A 20,786-nucleotide genomic window follows, 5' to 3' on the forward strand; every position below is an offset into this window, starting at 1 on the left:
AAACCACACCTGCACTCACCTAACAGCCTCCTCTCCTCTGGAATCTCCCCCTGCTGGACCGCATTATATACTGCACCACTCATACACCAGTCTCTACACACACTCCTGAGACACACACACACATTCTCACACTGTTTGAACTCATGTTGTGGTTTCTGAGTTCATGAGAAGAAGATCTGAGGGATTTGGACTCTCTCTGGTTTGATGATCGCAGACTCATGGTAACCTTGACCTCTCTAAACTCTCAGAGTGTTATTATCCCTTCTCTGCAGCCGCACTCAGCGAATGTGTGAGTTTGGATTATGAGGTTTACCTGGATCCAGAACTAAGGATTTATTTATTTATTTGTTTATCTATCGATTTATTTACCTTAAAGAGTTACAGCCTGTGTACCTGCTGCAGGATAAAGAACTCTACCGCACATGCTCAGAGGGTTTGTGTTCCTCTCAGAGACAAAGACTTTTTATGTTTCAGTTGATATGTGTGTATGTGTGTGTGTGAGACAGTCAGACGCAGACAGCAGATCAGGGGACAACAAACGCTTTTAGTTAGAAATGAAAATAAGAAAACAGGTAAAAACTAGTCGAGTCTACAGCGACAGTGTATTGAGATTTGACTGATCCAACCAGAGAAGCAGAATATTCATCCTCGATATTAGCAACTATGAAGTCACCACACACATCACTACTAAGTCTAGAAACACAACATGGCTTGGCTGACATGGTGGCTTCTGGCAAGACGCACAATATTATAGGCACTAAACTCTGGAACATGCAAAATGGTGGCTGGTTACTGTGTTTGTGCGGGGCGGTCTGTGGACTCACAGAGGGACGTTTGATTCTGCAGCTGCACCACGCAGCAGCAGCATGCTAACAGGTTAGCTGCTCCCAGCAGAGCGGGCGGCAGACGGGGCGCCATGTACGCAGAGAGGACGCCTCGGCCTCAGGTGGAGTCAAACTATGTCACCTGTATGACATCACACCAGGTGGGAGGAGTAAGAAGAACGAGGCACATTTATTATATCCAGCATTGACACATTCACGATTATTTCTGCTGAAAGGTTCAAAACTCGTTAAACCGACGACGCGCTGACGTGCTGGAGCCAACGAGAGACGCTCTGAGGGTTTGACCACGAGAGGTCCAACAGTCCAAGTCTGAGGGTTCAGGATCTAAGAGTCTGAGTCCAGGGGTTTTGAGTCTGGGGATTCAGACTAAGGCTGAAAGATATATTGTCACGTCATCTGTATCTAGATTTAAACATTCAAAAAATCAACAATATCAGCAATATAGTTTTTCCTCAATAGTGGTCAATTATTGTTAATTTTAATGAGTAACAATGAGCTAAAGTAAATAAAACTGGACTTTCCACATCCTTTGTATTATGTTTTCAATTTTTTTCTGAAAAATTCTCAGTTTTTACTGAACCAATAGTCAGACCGCATCGTATCAGTATCAAGATATGAAATTTTGTTCATATCGTTCAGTCCTATTCAAAGCTAAGGGTTCATATTCTTGAGTTGTTTAAAGTTCAGGGGTTTAGAGGCTGAAAGACAGGCTAACCGAGGAGTTAAGTGAGGAGCTAACAGCAGAGCTAACATTTGGGCAGACAACTGAGAGACTAACTGAGAAGCTAATAGAGGGGCTAACTGAAAACTTACAAAGGAGCTAACAGAGGGGCTAAAAGCCCGGGGGCTAACAGAGTGGCTAACAGAGTGGCTAACAAAGGAGCTGAAAGAGGGGCTAACAGAGAAGAACATAAAGAGGCAAACAGAGGAGTTCACAAAGAGACCAACCTGGGAGCTAAGTGAGGAGATAACCATGGAGCGCCCAAAGGGGCTGACCTTAGAAGCTAACAGAGAAGCTAACAGAGAAGCTAACAGTGAGGCTAACTGAGTAGTTTACACAGAAGCTAACAGGCATTAAAAAGGCACTATCAGAGGATCCAACAGAGGAGCTGTTGTAATGGTTTCCTTTCTGTTTTCAGAGTTACTTGTGAAATAAAAGTTTTAAATGTATCAGCTCCTCTTAAATAAAAAAAAGCTTTGAGAAGTAAACTTCATCACCCAGGGGGCATTTGTTGTAGAAAAAGCCAATCCCAGGCCTTTGATTTAACGGTGAGCTAATGTTGATGAGGTTGTCAGGCTCCATCTGTTCAGCTTTGGGTGTGCTGCAGTGTTTCTGCCACTAGGTGGAGCCATCCAAACTAATCTAATAATATCATATCAAGATTAAAATAAAGTCCCAAAAGCTGCAGTTCTCTGAGTGTCCACTAGAGGCTGTCCTCTCATAACCGTAGCTAGCTCTATATCATTCATTTATATGAAAACTAGCTTCTGGGCCTTCAGGGGCCCAGTACGTGTCTCCCTTCATGACATGACTTCCTGTCTGAGCCTGTGAGGACGTGTCGGGGCCATCTGTAAAGGCACTGATTCAGTATACTCCCCAGGGGGGGGGTGTTTTGGGATCAGGGGACCCGTGTGGTCTGAAGGGTTCCTCTCCTCTCTGTATGTAGAGTATCTGTATCTATAAGCCGTAGGCGCTGCGTTCTGTTTGTCTCTCTCTGTCCTGGTTCTCTTCACGCTCTCAGATCTGAATCCCCAGACTCGACGTCGGGTTCAGTTTTGTGTTTTTTGTCTCCAGCACGTGACTCCACCTGAAGCTGAACCGGACCTCCATCAGGGTTCTGCTCTGCGTCGTTACTCCTGTGGCTAACATGGCTGACAGTGAGCCCGCGGAGGTGGTGCTCTGCGTACACGCCGCCCCGGTTGAAGGCCTACAGGGCGTCTGAGCGACATGCAGGCGGTTGATTGTACAAACTGGAGTGCAAACTGTTCCAGACATTCAACACGAAGACACGGTAAAAATGACTCCATTCCCACTCATTCATTTGGACTAGAAACCAAAATAAAGCTACGGTAAGGTGGGTTTGGTTGGTATTCAAAGCGCTTCCTTTGGAAACAGAAAAAGGACAGAAACAGACTCGATGAAGGCCGGAGTGGAAGAATCCCTACCGTGGAAGAACATTTCTCTGCATCTGACAAACGATCGAGCAGGTCTCCAGGTTTACCTCGTCTGTTCAGAGTCTTATCAAGAACTCCTCCAGACGCTCAAACACTCCAAAAGAGTGGGTTAAAACTCAGAATGAGGTCCGTGCAGAGCCAGGAACTCCTGCATCAGACTAGCTACCTCTAGGGGGCAGTGTGGAAGAGGGTGGAAACATAACGGACCTGATGGATCAGGGCTTCATGGAAACGAAAAACAAAGTGAGATTTCTAAGAAACCAGTTTAAGGTGCAAACCGCCGCCTCACATCTCCGACGAGGCTTTCCGTTAGGGGCTATCAGCGAGTGAAACCGTCTGTAAGAGCAGGACATTAAATAAGGGACCGTCAGTCAGCAGCACGACAATAATAAGGGACTGTCAGTCAATAATATCAGAGTTTAAAGCTGTAACAGAGACAGAACAATAAACTATCAAAATACAAATAAAAAAGGAGGTTATATTCCGGAAGCAACGTTTCGTTCAGAGTAATGTGTTGTTAAGCGTTGGTTTTAGTTCCAAACTACTCCCCCCCTCCCTACGGAGACTAGCGGGACACAACAGCTGCCTTTTGATTATATTTACACACACACACTTGTTTATCGTTTTCCTTTTTGTTTGTTTTTCCTAGAAAAAGACACCGTCCAGGCTCGTCTCCAGCGGTCCCTCAGTCTCATGTAGGTTCTCAGATCCAGGACTTTATAAAGTCTTCAGACAGGATGAGACCAGAAGCTGCAACAGTCCGACCAGCTTTGTGTACCTTCACCTCCATCTGAAAACAGTGTAAAACCACAGAACCTCAACACAGTCCGATTCTCCTTCACCTGGTTCTGACTCAGTCCAACAGTCCGCCTGTTCGCTGGCCCGACCGATCAGCTGACTCGTTCGCTGACCACAGTCCGTGACTCGACTGTCTCCTCTCGGCTGGGACAGGGGACAGCAGACTGGGGGACAATGTCTCTGAGCTCCCTTCCCTCACCTGCTGCCTCCGGCTCTGCCCGGAGCCTAGCCCTACCCTCTGCCCCCGGAACCAGACCAACCCCAGACCCTCCTGAGGATCCAGGAGGCATGGACCTAGGGGTGCTGTTGGACCCCCTTTCACCCCCTACAACCTCTCTGCTCTCTGACGCTACCAGATCCCCTCTCCCCTGGGCCCTGGCTCCTTCCACGGTGGACTCTCGATTTGGCAGCAGACTCCCTCGGCCAGACCGCGTCGTGCTCAGATCTTGGGGCTGCTCACTCTGGTTCTGCAAAAGAGGGACCAAGTTGGTCCTGGTTAGGCTGGGTGAGGGGCGGTGGGATGAAATGTGCTGCACATTGGGCCTGGTAAGGTGAGGGGCGTGCTGGGATTGGGGACGTGGCTGATTCTGAATCCGCTGAAAGGGTTGCTGTGCTTGGGACTGGGCTTGGGACTGTGATGGTCTCGGCTGGGAGGAGGACTGTCTGAGCTGGGGTCTATATTGAGCCTGGGGTTGGTGTTGTGGAAGGTGTCTTGCCTGCGGATGGGGCTGCACTTGATGCCTGGATTGTAGGTGAGGTTGAGGCTGGGTAGAGGTTCTGGACTGGGTTTCAGGCTGGGTTTGGGCAGGGGTTCTGGACTGCATTTGAGGCGGAAGTTGGACTGGGATTCTGGCTAGAGATTGGGTCTGCTGTTGGGTCCTGGCCTGGGATTGAGTCTGTTGTTGGCTCCTGGCCTGATGGTGAGTCTGCTGTTGGGTCCTGGCCTGCAGTTGAGTCCCTTGTTGGGTCCTGGACTGAAGTTGAGGCTGTAACTGGGCTGGGGTCCTCGACTGGGGTTGAGTCTGAATTTGGGTCCTGGCTTGGAGCTGGGTCTGAAGTTGGGCTGGGGTCCTGGACTGGGGTTGAGTTTGCTGTTGTGCCCTGGCTTGGGGTTGAGCCTGAAGTTGGGTCCTTGACTGAAGTTGGGTCTGAAGTAGAGTCCTGGCTTGGGGTTGAGTCTGAATTTGGGTTCTGGACTGGGATTGAGGCTGAAGAGACTGCCGGGTCTCCAGCTGAGACTGTTTGAGCTGGGGTTGGGGTTGGGATGGATGCCTGTGCTGCGTCTGGGTTTGGGGTGCTGTAGGGAACTGGGATTGTAGATGTGGATGTCGTGTTTGAGGTGGATGAGCCTGGAGGACTGATGTGGACTGAGGAGGGTGTGGGTGAGATGGAGCATGCAGAGCCTGGGTCTGGGTCTGGTGCTGAGCTGAGGAGTGGGCCGGCTTTGACTGGGCTTTTTGGGAGGATGCCTGGGTCTGACCTTGGGTCTGGGACAGGGGTATTTGGGGCCTTGACTGGGGAGGGTCATGCCTGGTGGGAGAGGGCTGGGGTGCAGGGTACCGAGGCTGGGCTTGGGGCTGAGGGGGGGACTGGTTCTGAGGATGCTGGGGGGTACGGGGTTGGGGAAGGAGGCGAGGTTGAGAGGGAGCATGTCGTCGGGGTTCGGGAGGGGAATGAGTCACGGACTTGGACTGTGGTCTTGGAGGACTCTGCTGGGAGGGCTGCGGGCTGAGCTGAGGCAGTGCCTGAGACTCGGCTTCAGGCTTGGACTGGTTGGGGGGTTCTGGGGGTCCAGAGGCTGGAGGAGGCTGATCCTCTGACGCAGAGGAGGATTGGTGGCGGTGATGATGGTGGTGGTGGTGGTGGTGGTGATGATGATGGTGGTGTTTGTGAGGCGGTCTGTCCTTCCTTTTGTGTCTCTTTGATGGACTAATGCTACTGCTGCTGCTGCTACTCCGTCCTCCTCCCCCGTCTCCCCCCTGATCACCCACATCTTCGTCCCCCTCCTCCCCTCTGTCCCCCTCTCCCGATGCTGTTTTCTCCTTGTGCTTCCTCCCTTTATGTGTCTTGTGTCCATGTGATTTGCCTTCATCTGAGGCCGTGGACTGGGACTGGCTCTGCTCAGAGGGGGCGGGCTTAGTCTCTGAGGTAGGAACTCCCTCCCCTTTTTCGCCTTCCCCCTCTGCGGCAACCATTCTCTCAGTCTCAGTCGTTGAAGCGGTGGGAGTCTGGACGCTCTCTCTTTCCTCTACGGTCTCTCTTGTTTTGCGTTTTTTGATTGGCAGGGCTGTTTCCTGGACGACAGGTTTGGTGGAAGACTCCTTGGCGGCTCTCCGTTTGGCCTCTGCAGCTAAAATGGCCGCTGCGGCGTAGCTTCCAGCTGTTGAGCTACCAGAGGCTGATGCTGAGGAAGTTGACGCTGTGGCAACCGCTGACGCTGCTGAGGTCGAGGTTGGTTTCCTGCCTCGTTTCTTGGGGGCAGTCTGTGGTGGCACTGGAAGTTCCTGTTCTGACTTCCTCTTCCTGCCGGGACGAGACTTGGGCACAGCGGCGGGTGGTACCACCTGCAGAGGAGCAACCACAGCAACACAGTGAGTTACAGCTGGCACTGAATGATGTCACCACTAAGGCTGGGTACTGGTGCCAAGTTTTGGAAGGTTAATCGGGTGATCAAGATCTTGTAATAGTACTAGTGATTGGCTGTAAAGCTTCACGTGGTTGCGGCATGCAGGTCAGTGTTGCCTACTTAGCAACTTCGTGGCTATATTTAGTGACTTTTCAGACCCCTTTGGCAACTTCTTTTCAAGAAAGCAAGTAGTGACAAACTGAGCAACGAACCCAGAAACTTTTGTTAAGTTTGGAGACTCTGACGTAAAAGCATGAGATAATTTCAGGCACCCACTGCTTTTCAACATTCAATGGGTGCTGAGCCCCTCGCCTATCCAAAATACAGTCAAGTCCCTCGCTGCTGCAGTCAGAGCAGGTGACTATAACTTGTATGCTACCGTTCTTTTGCGCAGGGAATTGTTTGTTGTTTATTTTCTAGTATGAGAAAACTGCCTGGGGTGGGAAAAGTAAAGATTTTTAGTGAAAGGCACAATGTAATTGTCTTCCTTTTAGAATTGATAACACTAAATTGGTGTCTAAAAAAGCATCATTGAGGAACCAGAACCAAAGTGGAGGTATCAGTATTGGTACAGGTCTCCAAAATTTTTCGGTTAATACCCAGCCCTAGTCACCACATGTGATGGATGCACAGCATAGAGACTGAACCACTCCGGTCTGGCCTTGGCACTACTGCGGGATCCTCATCTGAATTAGCTGACTACGAGGAGACCGATAACTTTCTTGTTACGGTTCTGTAAAGGTTTCTCCTGAACCTTTTTACCTGACTCTACCTGTGGTGTGAACTGACCCTCACAGGACGGGGGATGGGATGACAAACTGATGGTACCTTTGAGGCAGAAGAGGTGGAGCCTGTGGAGGGCTCTGCCTTGCCAAAGGGCATCTTGACCAGCAGTTTGCCCGGAGATTTCTCCACCACGCGTTTCATGGCCACGCCCTCTGTGGCCTGTCGCATCTTCCCACTGCCTGAAAAACACAAGAAACACAAGAGTTCACGTTCACAGGCTTTCGTTGTAGAACTTCAGGTGAAGACTCTGCGTAAGAACCCGAGTACCTTTGGGCCGCCCACGGCCTCGACCTGATGGTTTTACCACCTTTGGTTTTTTCGGTGGACGTTTCTCGCGACGGGAAGGGCTTCCACGTCCAGTGACAGTGAAATCAAAGTCATTGGGGTCAGTAGTCGTGTCACCAACCTTCTGGAAGTAGGCTATGAGCTCCACCTTGGATCGGAAAGCCTTTCCCTCCGAGCTGGAAGACAAAATGATTGAATAAGAATTAACTGATAAAAACCAGACTCAGACTCAGACTCAGCGCTGGCACAGCTTACTTGATCAGGTAAACATCAAATTTCCCCGCAGAGCGTCCGGACTTCCTCTGTTTAAGTTTGCGGGTCCAGCCTTCAGGCAGTGATGGGTCGTCATACAGCGGCCCACGGTCCCGGATGATGGAGCGCCGCTGCCTGGGAGAACCTGCTGACTCACTGCCAGCCACTGACTCAGACCCCCCCTCCTCTGAGGGCCCTGCCTGTGGCTCTGACTCCTGCTGGGAGGACACAACAGGATCCATCTTTATACAATAAGCTTGTTGGTTTGAGAGGGCACAAAACCCAGTCCACCTGGAACTGGATTCATACTGTTGAAAACACCTGTCTTACCTGCGTCTGTGGCTTGGCCTCCAGTTGTGGCTGGCGTGTAGCTGGTTGGGGCGCGGCTGTAGATTCGGCCTCGGCATGGCGACGCTCTCTGCGACCTTTTTTGGTCTTACTGTGGGACCTGTCTCTTTCTCTACTGGGAGGGTCAACAGGTCCTTCCTCTCCCTCTTGACCCTCTTCCCTGAGGACAAGGGATGACATCACTCCTGTTAATGTCACATAACTGATGACATCATCAACAGCTCCAGAAAGTTTCATGGGTCACATTTTTGGCCAAACATCTCCTGAGGAACATTTTTTAAAGTCTCTGAATCGACAGTAATTGGTCAGATTTGAAAGTATCTATTTTTAACATGAAGCTCTATGGGGACTGACTCACTGATGGAGTCAGACTCCAGTGGACATTCAGGGAACTGCAGTTGAATTTAACATGGAGCTTTATGGGGACTGACTCACTGCTTGAGATAGACCACGTAATCCAAAATAAGAGTTCCCTGGTGTCCCTGAACACACCATCAGGAGGGCCACATGAGGAGAGTCTAAAGACCTGAAGGATCAGGACTGATGAGTTTTCTCTGAAGGTTTCAGTTGATTTGGATGAAAGCAATCACCAGGTTAGACTTCCTGTCGAAGGATCAGTGATGTGGTTAAATTTCACACTTCAATCATCTCAGGAAACAGTTTTTCAGCTTCAGCAGCTGGCTGTAAACAGGAAGTGATGTCTACTACCACACTGACAGCTGATCCTGCCTGTCTCTCTGCTCCACGTTTTCATTCACAAACTCAATTCCTGAAAACTCTTTAACACCTGTTCTGACTTCTAACTGGTTCAGCGAGTAGTGTCCTGTTTTATTCTGGGAGGTTTGCCCAGAGCATCACTTCAGGATCCAATCAGTCCTCTTTATATTATTTACAGGTCCAGATCCAGATCCAGAGCTCACATTTAGAGTTTACAATGAGTTTGGAGCTAAAAGTATTAGTTGATTATTTATAAAAGAAACATCAAGTACTAAGCGAAGAAAACTGTGATTTTACATTAAAATGTTCTGGCAGTATTGAGTTATCAGTTATATCTTTAAAAATTAATATTGAAGTGATTGTAAAAGTTTTTATTGTTATTAAATAACAAACAGAAAGAGTGTGTTTCTAAGGTTTATTCTGATTGGTTGGAATTATTTAAACTTCAGGAAATGCAGAATACACAGCGCAGTTTTTAGCATTAATGTGACAAAGAGAAATGAATTTAATATTTATACGTCCCCTGAGTGAAACTGATCATCTACGGCTAGGATATCAATCTCAATACACATCAATACACACACACACACACACACACACACAGATAGAGAGCGCTCAGGAGCTGTTATCTATCAAATAATTATTATCATTTGTAATAATAATAGTTATAATAATTATAATTATAATAAATAAATCAGTAATGTGACCTGGTGTCAGTCTGAAGACTCTGAAACCTGCTGACCTCTCACCTTTACCTGAACGCACAGATCACACACAGGTGTTAATAACAGTCAGGCACCTGCACACTGCTCTGTGATGTCACAATGCCTCATAAGGTTAAGACCTGTGTGTGTGTTTGTGTGTGAGTGACGAAGCTGCAGGTGGAGGTGATGACACAGGTATGGGACCTGAGCTGCTCCCACTCTGACACAGCATCCTGCACACCTACACACAGTCACAGGTTCGAGTCCTGCTCGCTGCTGCCTGGCTCAGCGGCTCTAAGGCAGCTGCCTGCTAATCCAGCTAGCTTTTAGGGGGCGTTGGGGCTGTGGGCCATGTAACGGGTTGTGTGTGTGTGTATGTGTGTATGTGCGTGTGTGTGTGCAGGGGGGGTTAACCAGGTTACTGAGCACCAGAACACACACTCAGCTTCATCCTCCTCAGACAAACACACACTCGTAGTGTTTGCTAATAGCTAGCAGCCTGTGAGCTAGCAGCCTGTGTGACGGAGGCGGGCGGACACAGCTCTGGTGCCCGGGGCTGAGGGCTCTGAGGCGGACACACCGGAGTGACTTCCCGGGAGCTGTGTGGAGGTCTGAGCGGGCCGGCAGGGCGCGGAAAGCGGGCTAAGCTGTGCCTAAAGCCCGCTCCGGCTCCAGCAGCTAAAGTACACACACAGCAGTAAGTTGGTGACGTATTCCCGCTAACCCCGCTCCGCGGAGACAGGCCGGGGTAAAAACCAACGCACTTTGACTTCAATAAAACACTCGACAGTAAACGGTTGTTGTTGGTCGGAGGCGGCGGCGGCGGCAGCTCTTTAAGGAGGATAAAATATAAAAACCAAACACTTACAGTCTCTCCTCTCCGCTCTCCACGGCGGCCATTTTTATTTAAATAAATAATTTTATATTAAAAAAAAGCTCCAAACATCTCTGCTGCGACCCGCCCCCTCCATCTACAGCTCCATCCGCCGTTAGCCACAAACACCGCGAGATCTGCGCCACAGTGAGGTCAACACCGCGGCGCAGGGCGGCGTAGTCCCGCGAGATGTGAACTCAGCTGTGACGTTCAGGACAAACCGTTAACTACAGAACACTTCCTCACCTTAAAAAGCGTTGGTAAGAAGTTATAACACAACTTCAAGACGGATATCAGATTATAAAACATTTAAAATACAAATACAACAAACAACTATCACACACATGTTTTAAAGAAACTGATTGAAACAAAACACCCCCTTAAATTACAGTCAACAGCAAAAAACAACAACCAAACATATAAAACTCAGAGCACACAAAAACACAATGAAGGAAAATGATCACATATAACAGAAATGAGACTTGGACACACACAAGCACACTTTTTTTTATGATCTAATTAATTTGAAGTTGGTTTCACATGTTGTCTGGCAGGACACTGACCTCTGACCCCGCTGAACTCTTCACACAGCGTACATTATAATGTCTATTTAATGTAGATTATGTAGATTAAATTAAGACACACAGTAGGATTAATATTTAAATCTTAAACTCAAAATACATTAACCATTATAAAAATTATCATTTTATATTTTATTTTATTTTTACGTTTTTGGGGAAGGGTTTTTAATGCCTTTGACTCGAGAGGACAGGACAGTGGATAGAGCTGGGAAATGAATGAAAAAGGGAAATGACACGTAGGAAACCTCATTGGGCGCGACTTAGACAGCTAGGCCACCTGCGCCCCTACCATGATTGTTTCTACACCCCGATAACAGTCGTTGAATAATAGAATAAAACAGTTTAACGGTGCAGCTTTCACAGCCTTTTTCCATTTGATAAAAATATAAATTAAGTTTTATTTCCTTCAGAAGGCATCACAGGATTAATCCATCATGAGTTTTTGAAGATCACCCAACAGATTTTCTTCTCTGGATGAAAATTTTCATCCAGAGTTGACCCACACCTTCTTTTACCCAGCGAAATACCTCCTACAGGCTCCTCAGGTGTTCTCAGGTGTCCTCAGGTCACAGGATGTCCCCTCAGTGTGTTCTGCTGGGCTGTAGAGCTTAGAGAGAACATCAAGCTTTCAAGCTTTCAAGCTTTCTGTGACATCACAAAGCTCCATGTCTGCTGCAGGCACATGTGTTTCCAGGTGTTTCCAGGTGTTTTCAGGTGGGTCTACTGCAGGTGTCACTTGTCACATAGAGATGATCCTCCAGGTGCACAGCACCAGTCTGTGACATCACAGGGAAAAGAAGACACCCACACTGATATGTTCAGGTACCGCTCAGTAAACCACAGAGTCACAGAGATATTTCTGTCTGCAGGGGAGGAAGCATGACACTCACACACACACACACACACACACACACACACACACACACACACACACACACACACACACACACACACACACAAACACACATGCAGAGTTCAGTGTTTTTATGACAGATGTAAGTTACTTCACACTCCAAGCAAAAGCCCCAAAACAGGAAATGAGTCAGTTCAGACGTCACCCAGTTTTTCCTTCACCGAATAAAAGTCCCTAATTTGATTCAATTTGGAGTAAAATTAAAGACAAAGAAATACATGAATATAAAAATAAACTTTTAAAGTGTAATGTTTCTGAGATTTCATTAATTAGAAGCTGTGATATAGTTTGGGAGATTAGGTGTTTTCAGCAGGTTTTAGACTCAAAGTCAGTCTTAAGTTGCACAGATTGACAAGTATCTTGACGTGAGGAGACCAGGTGTTGTGTTCTCTTTGTCTTCACACAGGTGACCATTATCTGACCACATTTTGAATCTCTCTAACTGAGGTGTCTGGGAGGTTAATATCTCTTACAGCATGTAAGAGTCTTTGTGTTTGAGCCTGAGGTGTTAAGTATGAACCCCTCACTCACTCAGAGACTGTGCCATATATTATTATCACAGCAGAAAATCTGCCTTACAAATTTCCAGGTGAGGTCTTGAGGTGGTTGTTGGAAGGGTTTTTTGTTTATTTGGAAAATTGTTTTAGCTATTGAGACTACTATTTTTTCCTTTTTTTAAAAAAATTGTATTTGATTTTTCTTTATTTCATTTATTGATTGATTGTTTTTATTATCTATTTATTATATTTTTATTTTATTTTATTTTATTTATTTATTATATTTTTATTTTTTATTTATTTATTTATTTTTTATTCATTTATCTTATTTATTTATTTATTTATTTATTTATTTATTTATTTATTTATTTATTCATTTATTTATTTATATATACTTTTTTTTTTTGGGGGGGGGGGGGGGGGGGGGTATTTGACCAGCTATTTTGGTTAATTGGACAGTCATTTGATTATTTTGACAGTTGTTTAGTTATTTAGACAGTTATTTTGGTTATTTTTGACAGTTGTTTAAGCTATATAGACAGTTTTTTTTGTTTATTTGGCCAGTTATTTTGGTTATTAAGATGTTTGTATTGGTTATGAAGACGGTTGTTTTGGTTATTTAGACAGTATTTGGTTATTTGGACATTCTTTCAGTTATTTAGGAAGGTTTTTTGTTATTATTTGGACAGTTGTTTAGGTTATTTACACAGTTATTTTGGTTATTTTTGACAGTTGTAGCTATTAAGACAGTTATTTTGGTTATTAAGATGGTTGTATTGATTAGGAAGACGATTGTTTTGGTTATTTAGACAGTTTTTTTATTATTTGGACAGTTATTTTGGTTATTTAGACAGTTATTTGGGTTATTTAGACAGTTATTTTGGTTGCTGTTGTTGTTTAGGACAGCGAGAGCCCCGTATGACACGCAACGCTATTAATGCTTTTATTGTGAAGGAGCATAAACCGGATGTTCCGAAGTGACGCAGTGGGCGGAAGCATCACAGGGCTTAACTTCTCATTCCGTCCAGAGTTTGTAAAGTCTGTTAAAAGTTTGTCCCGGACTGGTTCTGAGTGGCCCGGATCCCGGAGTGACCGGGTCCGTGTTAGCCGTTAGCCTGTTAGCTTCAGTCTGGGAAATATGGCGACCAGAGGACCGTTTATCTTCGACCTGCCAGCCTCCGTACTCTGTGAGTTCTGCTGGATCATGGACGGGCTGTCAGATTTTGACTGGACCCGCTTTGGTGAGTCTGAGCGATGACAGAAACCAGAGACTGAAAAACTGCCCCAGATACGAAACCACATTTATAAAACGAAGAAGAATAAGGAGAGAATCAAACTACGAATATAAAAATCACAGCACGAGGACAGAATAGAGTTTAAAACTAAAATCTCTAAACTTTAAACCAGAAACACCAACCTGTTCACCTAAAAACTTTAAACAATGATCACCAGTAATGACTAAATCACTCAGATATGTCTGTCTGTAATGACTCAGTAAAAACTCTGTACCTTTTGCTTTCTTTCTCTCACCTGTCTCCCTCCCTCCCTTTACCTCACCTGTTCCGTCTGTTCCTCCTCACCTGTCTCCCCCTCCCTTCTCCTCATCTCTCCTGTTTCCCTCTCCTCACCTGTCTCCCCCTCCCTTCTCCTCATCTGTCTCTCCCCCTCTCCCGTCTCCCTCTCCTCACCTGTCTCTCCCTCCTCACCTGTCTCCCCCTTAGCCTCTGAGGTGCTCTGTGATCAGACCTCTCTGCGATTGGCTGAGAGGAGGGAGAGGCGGACCGAGTGGGTGATGAACCAATGGGGGAACAGGAACGGTAGCGTGTGTGAGCTGATTGGCCTGTTGGAGCGTCTGCAGCTGCTTCGCCCCCGTGATGTCATCCAGAGATGTAAGTTAACTGACCTGCAGTGACCTTTGACCTCTCCATTTTTTTAATTCATACACCATGACTCACCTGTGTTTACCTGTTTCTACCTGAGAGAACAAGAAACGCCCCCTATGAGGTGTACAGGACCTTTGACCTCTGACCTCTCCGTCTCTGCAGGGTCGTCCAGTCTGAGGTCGTCTCCTCCCCCTCCATCCCTCTCCCTCCCCACATCTCCACCTCAGTGTCCCCTGAAACTGTCTGCGGCCCCGCCCACAGAGGACACCCGCAGGCTGTCAGAAGAACCTCCTCCTCCAGGAGGAGGAAGGCCGCTCCCCAAACCTGCCCCGCCCCCTTTTGGCCTGCAGTCTGTCCCTGACCAGGTAATGCACACACACACACATGCATGCACACACACACGGTTATTTATATTGATACTTCAATGATGTTGCCCCTCAGCGCCCCCTGGAGGTGCCCTGCAGCACGGTGATGAGCTGGTCATATGAAGAGGTGCATGCTGGGACAGACGGGTTCTCACCCTCCCTGCAGGTTGGGGAGGGGGGGTTTGGGGTGGTGTACAGAGCGACGCTGAGGAAGACCGACTGCGCTGTGAAGAGACTCAAACAGGTCAGCCAATCACAGCACAGATCACACACTGAGGGGGCGGGGCTCAACTGAGGTCACATGATGCAAACCCTGATTTGAGAGAGACGCTGAGGTCATACAGGGTCCTACCATAACGTGTTGAACACACCTCTGACCTTTGACCTTATTTCTACTTTGGGTTGTTGTTGTTTACATTGTTGTTGTTTACAGTGTTTTAAAGTTCCTGTTAGTGTTGTTGCTGTTTTTGATGTTGGTGTTGTTTATGTTAGTTATTAAGTAGTAAAAGTATTAGCCTAATTTTTTAAAAATTTTGTTATTATTGTTTACATTGTTGTTTTTGAATCCTTGTTTATGTTGGTATTTACACTATCGTTGTTGTTGTTTACGTTGATGTAGGACCGTGTGTTGGAGTGGGCTCACCTGAAGGAGAGTTTTCACACTGAGGTGGACAAACTGACCAGGTGAGTTCATGTGTCAGAGCAAAGTGTGTGTTGTGTCCATTGACTGTATAATGATGTAGTCTCTATGATGTCATCCATCTGTCCCTGATGCAGAGTAATGAAGCCAGTCACCGGTGGGGGCCATACTGGAAATATTAGCTATAACCCGGTTGTGCACGGCACCAGTAATCCTTTTTTAAAAACTGGAATATGCTCATATTCCTGTTTTTGAAAACCTGAAAAACACTCCTGGATTACTCCTTTCCTAACCCAAATATTTAGTCATGTGTATGTCTACCGGGATATCCACATCAATAATTTTCCACCATGCTGCCATTTTTGTTGCTGCAGCTGTTGCTATGGATACTGAAGCTGAAATGGCGCACACTGCATCATGACGTTCTCTGTTCCTCGAGATGTTCTCCGTGAGATGCTGTTTTGATTGTGATGCCATTGCATGTTAGAAAATAATTCACCCCTCACTTAGAGTGTGTCGTCGGAGATTTTAGCGATTCGCACCCAAGTTATTTTTTAATTAGGCTGTTAATATGTATTTAGTGCCATAAAAGTCTGTTTTTTTGGCTTGGTGTGCGTAGTTTCTGATATTTCTGCCTCTAGTGGACACTCAGTGAACTGCAGCTTTCAGAACTCCTACACAGGCTTCATTTCCTAAACCGGATGTTACTCCTGGTTGTGTCTCAGGTTCAGACACCCAAACATTGTTGATCTGCTCGGCGTCTGTGAGGTCCCAGAGTGTGTGTGTCTAATCTACAGCTACATGGAGAACAGATCTCTGGATGACCAGCTGCACAATGTAATACACACACACACACACACTCACATATGCACAAAATAACACACTCTTTATTAAGACTGCAATTACAAATACATGTGTACGTGTTTGTGTTTCTGCAGGGTGGCGCCCTCTCCTGGCCACAGAGGCTCAGTGTTGTTGAAGGAGCCTCTAAAGCTCTGCAGTTTCTCCACGGCCCCCCAAAAGACCAGAAACCCCTGATCCACGGGGACGTCAAAAGGTGGTTATGACATCACATGACATCATTTTAAACCAGAGCTGGGTCTCTGGTCTCACCTGGTGTGATCCAGACATGGTTTCTCTCCCTCTCTGCTGTGTGCAGCTCTAATATCCTGTTGGACCAGCACTTGGTGGCGAAGCTGGCAGACTTCGGTCTTGCTCGGTTCGTGTGTGGCGGCCCATCGAACCACTCGAAGACGATGTCTTTCGGTAAAACGGAAACAGTTCGGGGGACCATGGCGTACCTGCCAGATGAGTACGTGAGGAGTGGAAAGCTGGCACCTGCGGTGGATGTTTACAGCTTTGGAGTGGTGAGATGCTGCAAGGGCTGATGGGATATGTAGTCTGTGAGTTCTATAACAACTTCAGATGAAGTAAGGACGTTTGTGTGTGTTTCAGGTGTTACTGGAAGTCCTCACAGGTCGGCGAGCTTTAGAGAGGGACCAGAAGACTAGAGAGAGATACCTGGTCAGAACACACACACACACACACGTACACACTTCTTTATTTATTTGTGGTCTTGAAATTGGTCCTGGTTCTGATTCTGGTTGTGGTGGTGCAGAAAAACCTGGTGGAGGAGATGGAGGAAAGTCCGGCTGGTTTGTGTGCGGCAGCTTGGAGGAAACAGCTCGACCATCGGCTGCTCTCAGGTCTTTGCTTGTGTGTGTGTGTGTGTGTGTGTGTGTGTGTGTGTGTGTGTGTGTGTGTGTGTGTGTGTGTGTGTGTGTGTGTGTGTGTGTGTGTGTGTGTTGTCTGCCTAACTCCAGCTGATGTGTTGATATTTCTCTGCAGGGGGCGCTGAAGAGCCTGTTGGTTGTATGGAGGTGGCGTCTCTGGCGTGCAGGTGTCTGAGCAGGAACAGGCGTGAGAGGCCGCACATGACTGAGGTGAGAGTGTGTGTGTGTGTGTGTGTGTGTGTGTGTGTGTGTGTGTGTGTGTGTGTGTGTGTGATATTACAAAGAAGAACAGAGAGAGGTTTCCATACCATGGCTGTAGTACCCTGTGCAGCCTACAGGGGGCACTGGAGTCTCTTCAGTCTATATTGGAGTTCCTCAGGGCTCCCCTCTGGGTCTTCGTCTGATTCTGGTTTCTGTTCCTCTCTCAGGTCTTTGACAAACTGCAGGACATCCACAGGAGTCTGAGGAGGACCGGGTCTTCCTCCTCCCCCTTGAATCCCCCTCCTCGACTTGCCCCTCCCTCCATGTGCCCCCCCAGACCCCCCCGCCCCCTGGACTCCAGTGTTTTAGCTCTGTCCCAAAAAATGTCCAAACTGGGACCACTGGAGGACACCTACCACCTCTCCATGTCCTCCTCTTCTTCCTCTTCCTCTTCCTCCTCCTCCTCCTCCTGCTCTCTCCCCGCTCCCTCTCCACTACACTCCTCCTCCTCCCTCCCCCTCTCCTCCTCCTCCCTATCCCCCGCCTCCTCTTCATTTATTGGTCCATGTGAAACAGATGAGAGTCAAGGTTTCTCCCAGTACAACCTTCGCTCCCAGTGTAGGTCAAACTGGACCAGCTCCAGATCCCTGTCCCCATCCACCAGAGACCAGAACACAGGTCCAGCCAGGCCCTCAGAGCCCCCTGTCAGTCAGCCCTCTGTCCCCACTGAGGACCAGTACAGCTTCCCTCCAGTGCCCAGCAGCTCCTCAGGGGCCAGAGTCCTGAAACCCCCAGGACCAGAGACCAGAGGACCAACTACAGGAGGGACCCCAGGAACCCTTACCCCTGTGGGGTCCCTGCATTCCTCATCCTCAGGGTCCCCAGGTACCAAAACAACACCAGATCTCACAGTAGTTCAGTCAGTCCATCAACAGGGCGTCTGAGTCCTCCTGAAAAGAAATGAGAGCTATCAGTTTGTCCACAGGGGGGTGCCAAAGCCAAATTACCCCTACAGCAGTGTTTTTGTGCAGCAGAAGCCCAGAGCGCTCGCACCAAACACCCCCTCCCTGCTCCTCTGCAGGTTTCCTCTGCACTCAGACGGGGCCATATTTTACTTGACCCAAAACACAAATAAACGGACTCCCACTGAAAAAATCTGATATCTGTCTGCATTCACGCTTTATTCAGAGAATTTTCAGCGCGTTACTTTCACACAAAAACATCGCTAAATAAGGCTCTAGTTCTCATCGTGTCGTAAAACGGCGCTACCTCCGCTGCAGAGCCACAGCTGGCTACGAGGCGCTCGCCACTTAGTGTATCAGTCCGCGCGCGGCGTGCCAGATATAAACAAACGCAGGTAGTCTGCCAGGACGAAGAGACACGATGAGAGCTAGAGCCTTATTTAGCGGTGTTTTTATGTGAAAGTAACGTGCTGAAAATTCTCTAAATAAAGCATGAATGCAGACCCATATCAGATTTTTTCAGTGGGAGTCCGTTTATTTGTGTTTTTGGTCAAGTAAAATATGGCCCCGTCTGAGTGCAGAGGAAACCAGCAGAGGAGCAGGGAGGGGGTGTTTGGTGCGAGCACTCTGGGCTTCTGCTGCACAAAAACACTGCTGTAGGGGTAATTTCTGGCCTAAACCTTGTGATAGGACCCAACTTGTTCCATCCAGGAGTATCACTTGAAAACCTTCAGAGGGAATCGAACCGTTTAATTTACAGTATGAGTCAGATAAGAGGAGTGTGTGGACTCAGTGACAGGAACACTGCTCCATGTGTGTGTGTGACAGCTGCGTGACCTCTGATCTCTGTCCTGTGCTCAGTGGTCATCAACCCCAGCAAGCTGCGCTTCCTGCAGAAAAAGACGCTGTACGACAACGGAGAGATCCGAACGCCTGAGCTGCTGTCTGCAGAAGACCTCTGTACGGACACACACACACACACACACACACACACATTGGATATTACACCCACAATATCTACTTGTTGTGTTTTTTTTTTAAACACACCAATAATGTAAACAATGGTCTATAATCGGCTGTAAGGTCTCCACAAAAATTGCTCCCCCTGGTGGCTGGCTGCAGTATAGGTTAAAACTTCAGTCTCCCCAGTCATTCCAGATGGGCTGTGGTCAAACTTTAAAAAATAAATACACCTGGTAGAAATGTTTCTCATATCTGTATGCTGTGGTGATATGAAGATATGATTAGGTTGCGTTGTGTTCAAGTTCCTCTTTTTCTGAAAAGTTTCGTTTTCATTAGTTATTAAAGGTTAAAAACTGGGTTTTTCATCACGTTTAATGAGGATTGACAGCTGCCATTTTTGTGGATAGTGTTTTTCTGGACTAGTAAGAGCCAAAAAGAGATTAGACTTTATGGGGTGATGTGTTTGTCATGCTCAGACCTGGATCTCATGTGAACTGTGTTTTGTCCCTTCTCTGTCTCCGTCTCCTCAGATGCGGGAGGGAGCTCTGTGGGGAGCAGGGGACCAGAGGAGAGTGACGACCTGGATTTTCTTCCTGCCCAGCACACCTGACAGAGTCACAGAGCAGCTCCTCATCTTTACGTGTGTTACTGCACCATCCTCTTGCCTGTCTCACCTGAAATTTCCCATCGGGGATCAATAAAGTGTTCTGATTCTGACGGTCTGACACTAGGTGGAGGAACCAGACCTGCTCTGTAATCACATACAGAGTGATGCTCTCTCTGTCTCACTGAGAGATACATTTCATTTTCATATTTATTATTACTTCATGACTTTATACTTTTATACAAGAACAGGACTTATTCTGTCACATTTGTAATAACTGATATGTCCGTTAAAGATATAAATAAAACAGATCATATGACTCTGTTTGACCTTTGACCTGCTGACCTAGAGCTACATGACAACAGTATTTAAAATCTGTATTAATAAAATGTTAATAATTATGGTAGCAGTGTATTCAGTTAAACAGATTAAGTATGATGGGAACAAGAACTTCCAGTGAAACAGTTATTTTATTTTGTTTATCTGGTTTTATGTGGTACAGGTGGAAATGATATGAAAAAACTAGAGAAGTTGCATTAAACAGTTAAATCTGAAAAACTGTTAAAGATATCGTAAAAGTTGTATCGTTTATGAAGAGCAGAAAGATCAGTGAACATTTTAAAGCAACAATGGTGTATTTAATGTGGAAGTTTGCTGAAGTTATAGCATCTCAAAGTAGAGGAAAATTAAGGAGCGAGAGGAGCAGATCCCCATTCATTTCAGGTACAGAATTTTTATTTATTTATTTATTTTCAGAAAAAGCTGAATAAATCAAAAAGTTAAAGGGTTAAAGCAAGGGTCTTCAACCTGTGGCTCTGGAGCCCCATGTGGCTCTTTGACTCTTTTGCAGTGGCTCCTTGTAGCTCTAAAAAATATTATTAAAATAAATAATTTTTATTTTCCTTAACTCTCAAAAGGCTAGCCTAAGTAACATGCTTGATATTTTGCGAGACATGAGTAAACCACCTAATTAATGAGCTGCGTAACGTTATCTACAAGTTATCAAATTCATTTTTTGTTTTGAAAAATAAGAA

The 20,786-nt window shown here is 46.7% G+C and overlaps 2 protein-coding genes across 3 annotated transcripts; one reads left to right on the forward strand and one right to left on the reverse strand.

The window, feature by feature from the left end:
• Positions 1 to 531: 531 nt before the first annotated feature.
• Positions 532 to 10,518, reverse strand: mecp2 (methyl CpG binding protein 2). Of its 2 annotated transcripts, none has more exons than XM_074681753.1 (6): positions 10,405 to 10,518; positions 8,098 to 8,275; positions 7,771 to 7,982; positions 7,498 to 7,691; positions 7,273 to 7,409; positions 532 to 6,382 (listed from the first exon to the last, which is right to left on the reverse strand). In XM_074681753.1, the coding sequence occupies exons 1-6, from the start codon at positions 10,434 to 10,436 to the stop codon at positions 3,911 to 3,913; spliced, it is 3,225 nt and encodes a 1,074-aa protein (XP_074537854.1). In that variant the 5' UTR covers positions 10,437 to 10,518; the 3' UTR covers positions 532 to 3,910. The 2 variants fall into 2 exon arrangements, with proteins under 2 accessions (XP_074537854.1, XP_074537852.1); XM_074681751.1 differs by having other exon boundaries at positions 7,771 to 7,985.
• Positions 10,519 to 13,372: 2,854 nt separating this feature from the next.
• On the forward strand, positions 13,373 to 20,253 carry irak1 (interleukin-1 receptor-associated kinase 1). The gene is made up of 14 exons (XM_074681506.1): positions 13,373 to 13,642; positions 14,123 to 14,290; positions 14,447 to 14,649; positions 14,726 to 14,893; positions 15,269 to 15,333; positions 16,015 to 16,126; positions 16,228 to 16,346; positions 16,449 to 16,656; positions 16,745 to 16,813; positions 16,908 to 16,995; positions 17,138 to 17,232; positions 17,451 to 18,108; positions 19,047 to 19,145; positions 19,679 to 20,253. The coding sequence occupies exons 1-14, from the start codon at positions 13,540 to 13,542 to the stop codon at positions 19,756 to 19,758; spliced, it is 2,235 nt and encodes a 744-aa protein (XP_074537607.1). The 5' UTR covers positions 13,373 to 13,539; the 3' UTR covers positions 19,759 to 20,253.
• Positions 20,254 to 20,786: the final 533 nt, after the last annotated feature.

Source organism: Halichoeres trimaculatus, unplaced genomic scaffold (genome assembly GCF_033239565.1).
Source record: "Halichoeres trimaculatus isolate MK-OKI-2021-1 unplaced genomic scaffold, fHalTri1.1 fHalTri1_scaffold_11, whole genome shotgun sequence".
Taxonomy (NCBI): domain Eukaryota; kingdom Metazoa; phylum Chordata; class Actinopteri; order Labriformes; family Labridae; genus Halichoeres; species Halichoeres trimaculatus.

What these genes read in the sequence shown, in the direction of transcription:
- mecp2 (XM_074681751.1), bottom strand. Translation starts at nt 10,436, where the DNA reads ATGGCCGCCGTGGAGAGCGGAGAGGAGAGACT. An exon ending in AGGCCAAGCCACAGACGCAG is followed by an intron (nt 7,986 to 8,097) that starts GTAAGACAGGTG and finishes GTGTCCTCCCAG; the next exon opens with CAGGAGTCAGAGCCACAGGC. An exon ending in TTTGATGTTTACCTGATCAA is followed by an intron (nt 7,692 to 7,770) that starts GTAAGCTGTGCC and finishes TTTGTCTTCCAG; the next exon opens with CTCGGAGGGAAAGGCTTTCC.
- irak1 (XM_074681506.1), top strand. Translation starts at nt 13,540, where the DNA reads ATGGCGACCAGAGGACCGTTTATCTTCGACCTGCCAGCCTCCGTACTC. An exon ending in CTGTGAAGAGACTCAAACAG is followed by an intron (nt 14,894 to 15,268) that starts GTCAGCCAATCA and finishes ACGTTGATGTAG; the next exon opens with GACCGTGTGTTGGAGTGGGC. An exon ending in GCTGTCTGCAGAAGACCTCT is followed by an intron (nt 19,146 to 19,678) that starts GTACGGACACAC and finishes CCGTCTCCTCAG; the next exon opens with ATGCGGGAGGGAGCTCTGTG.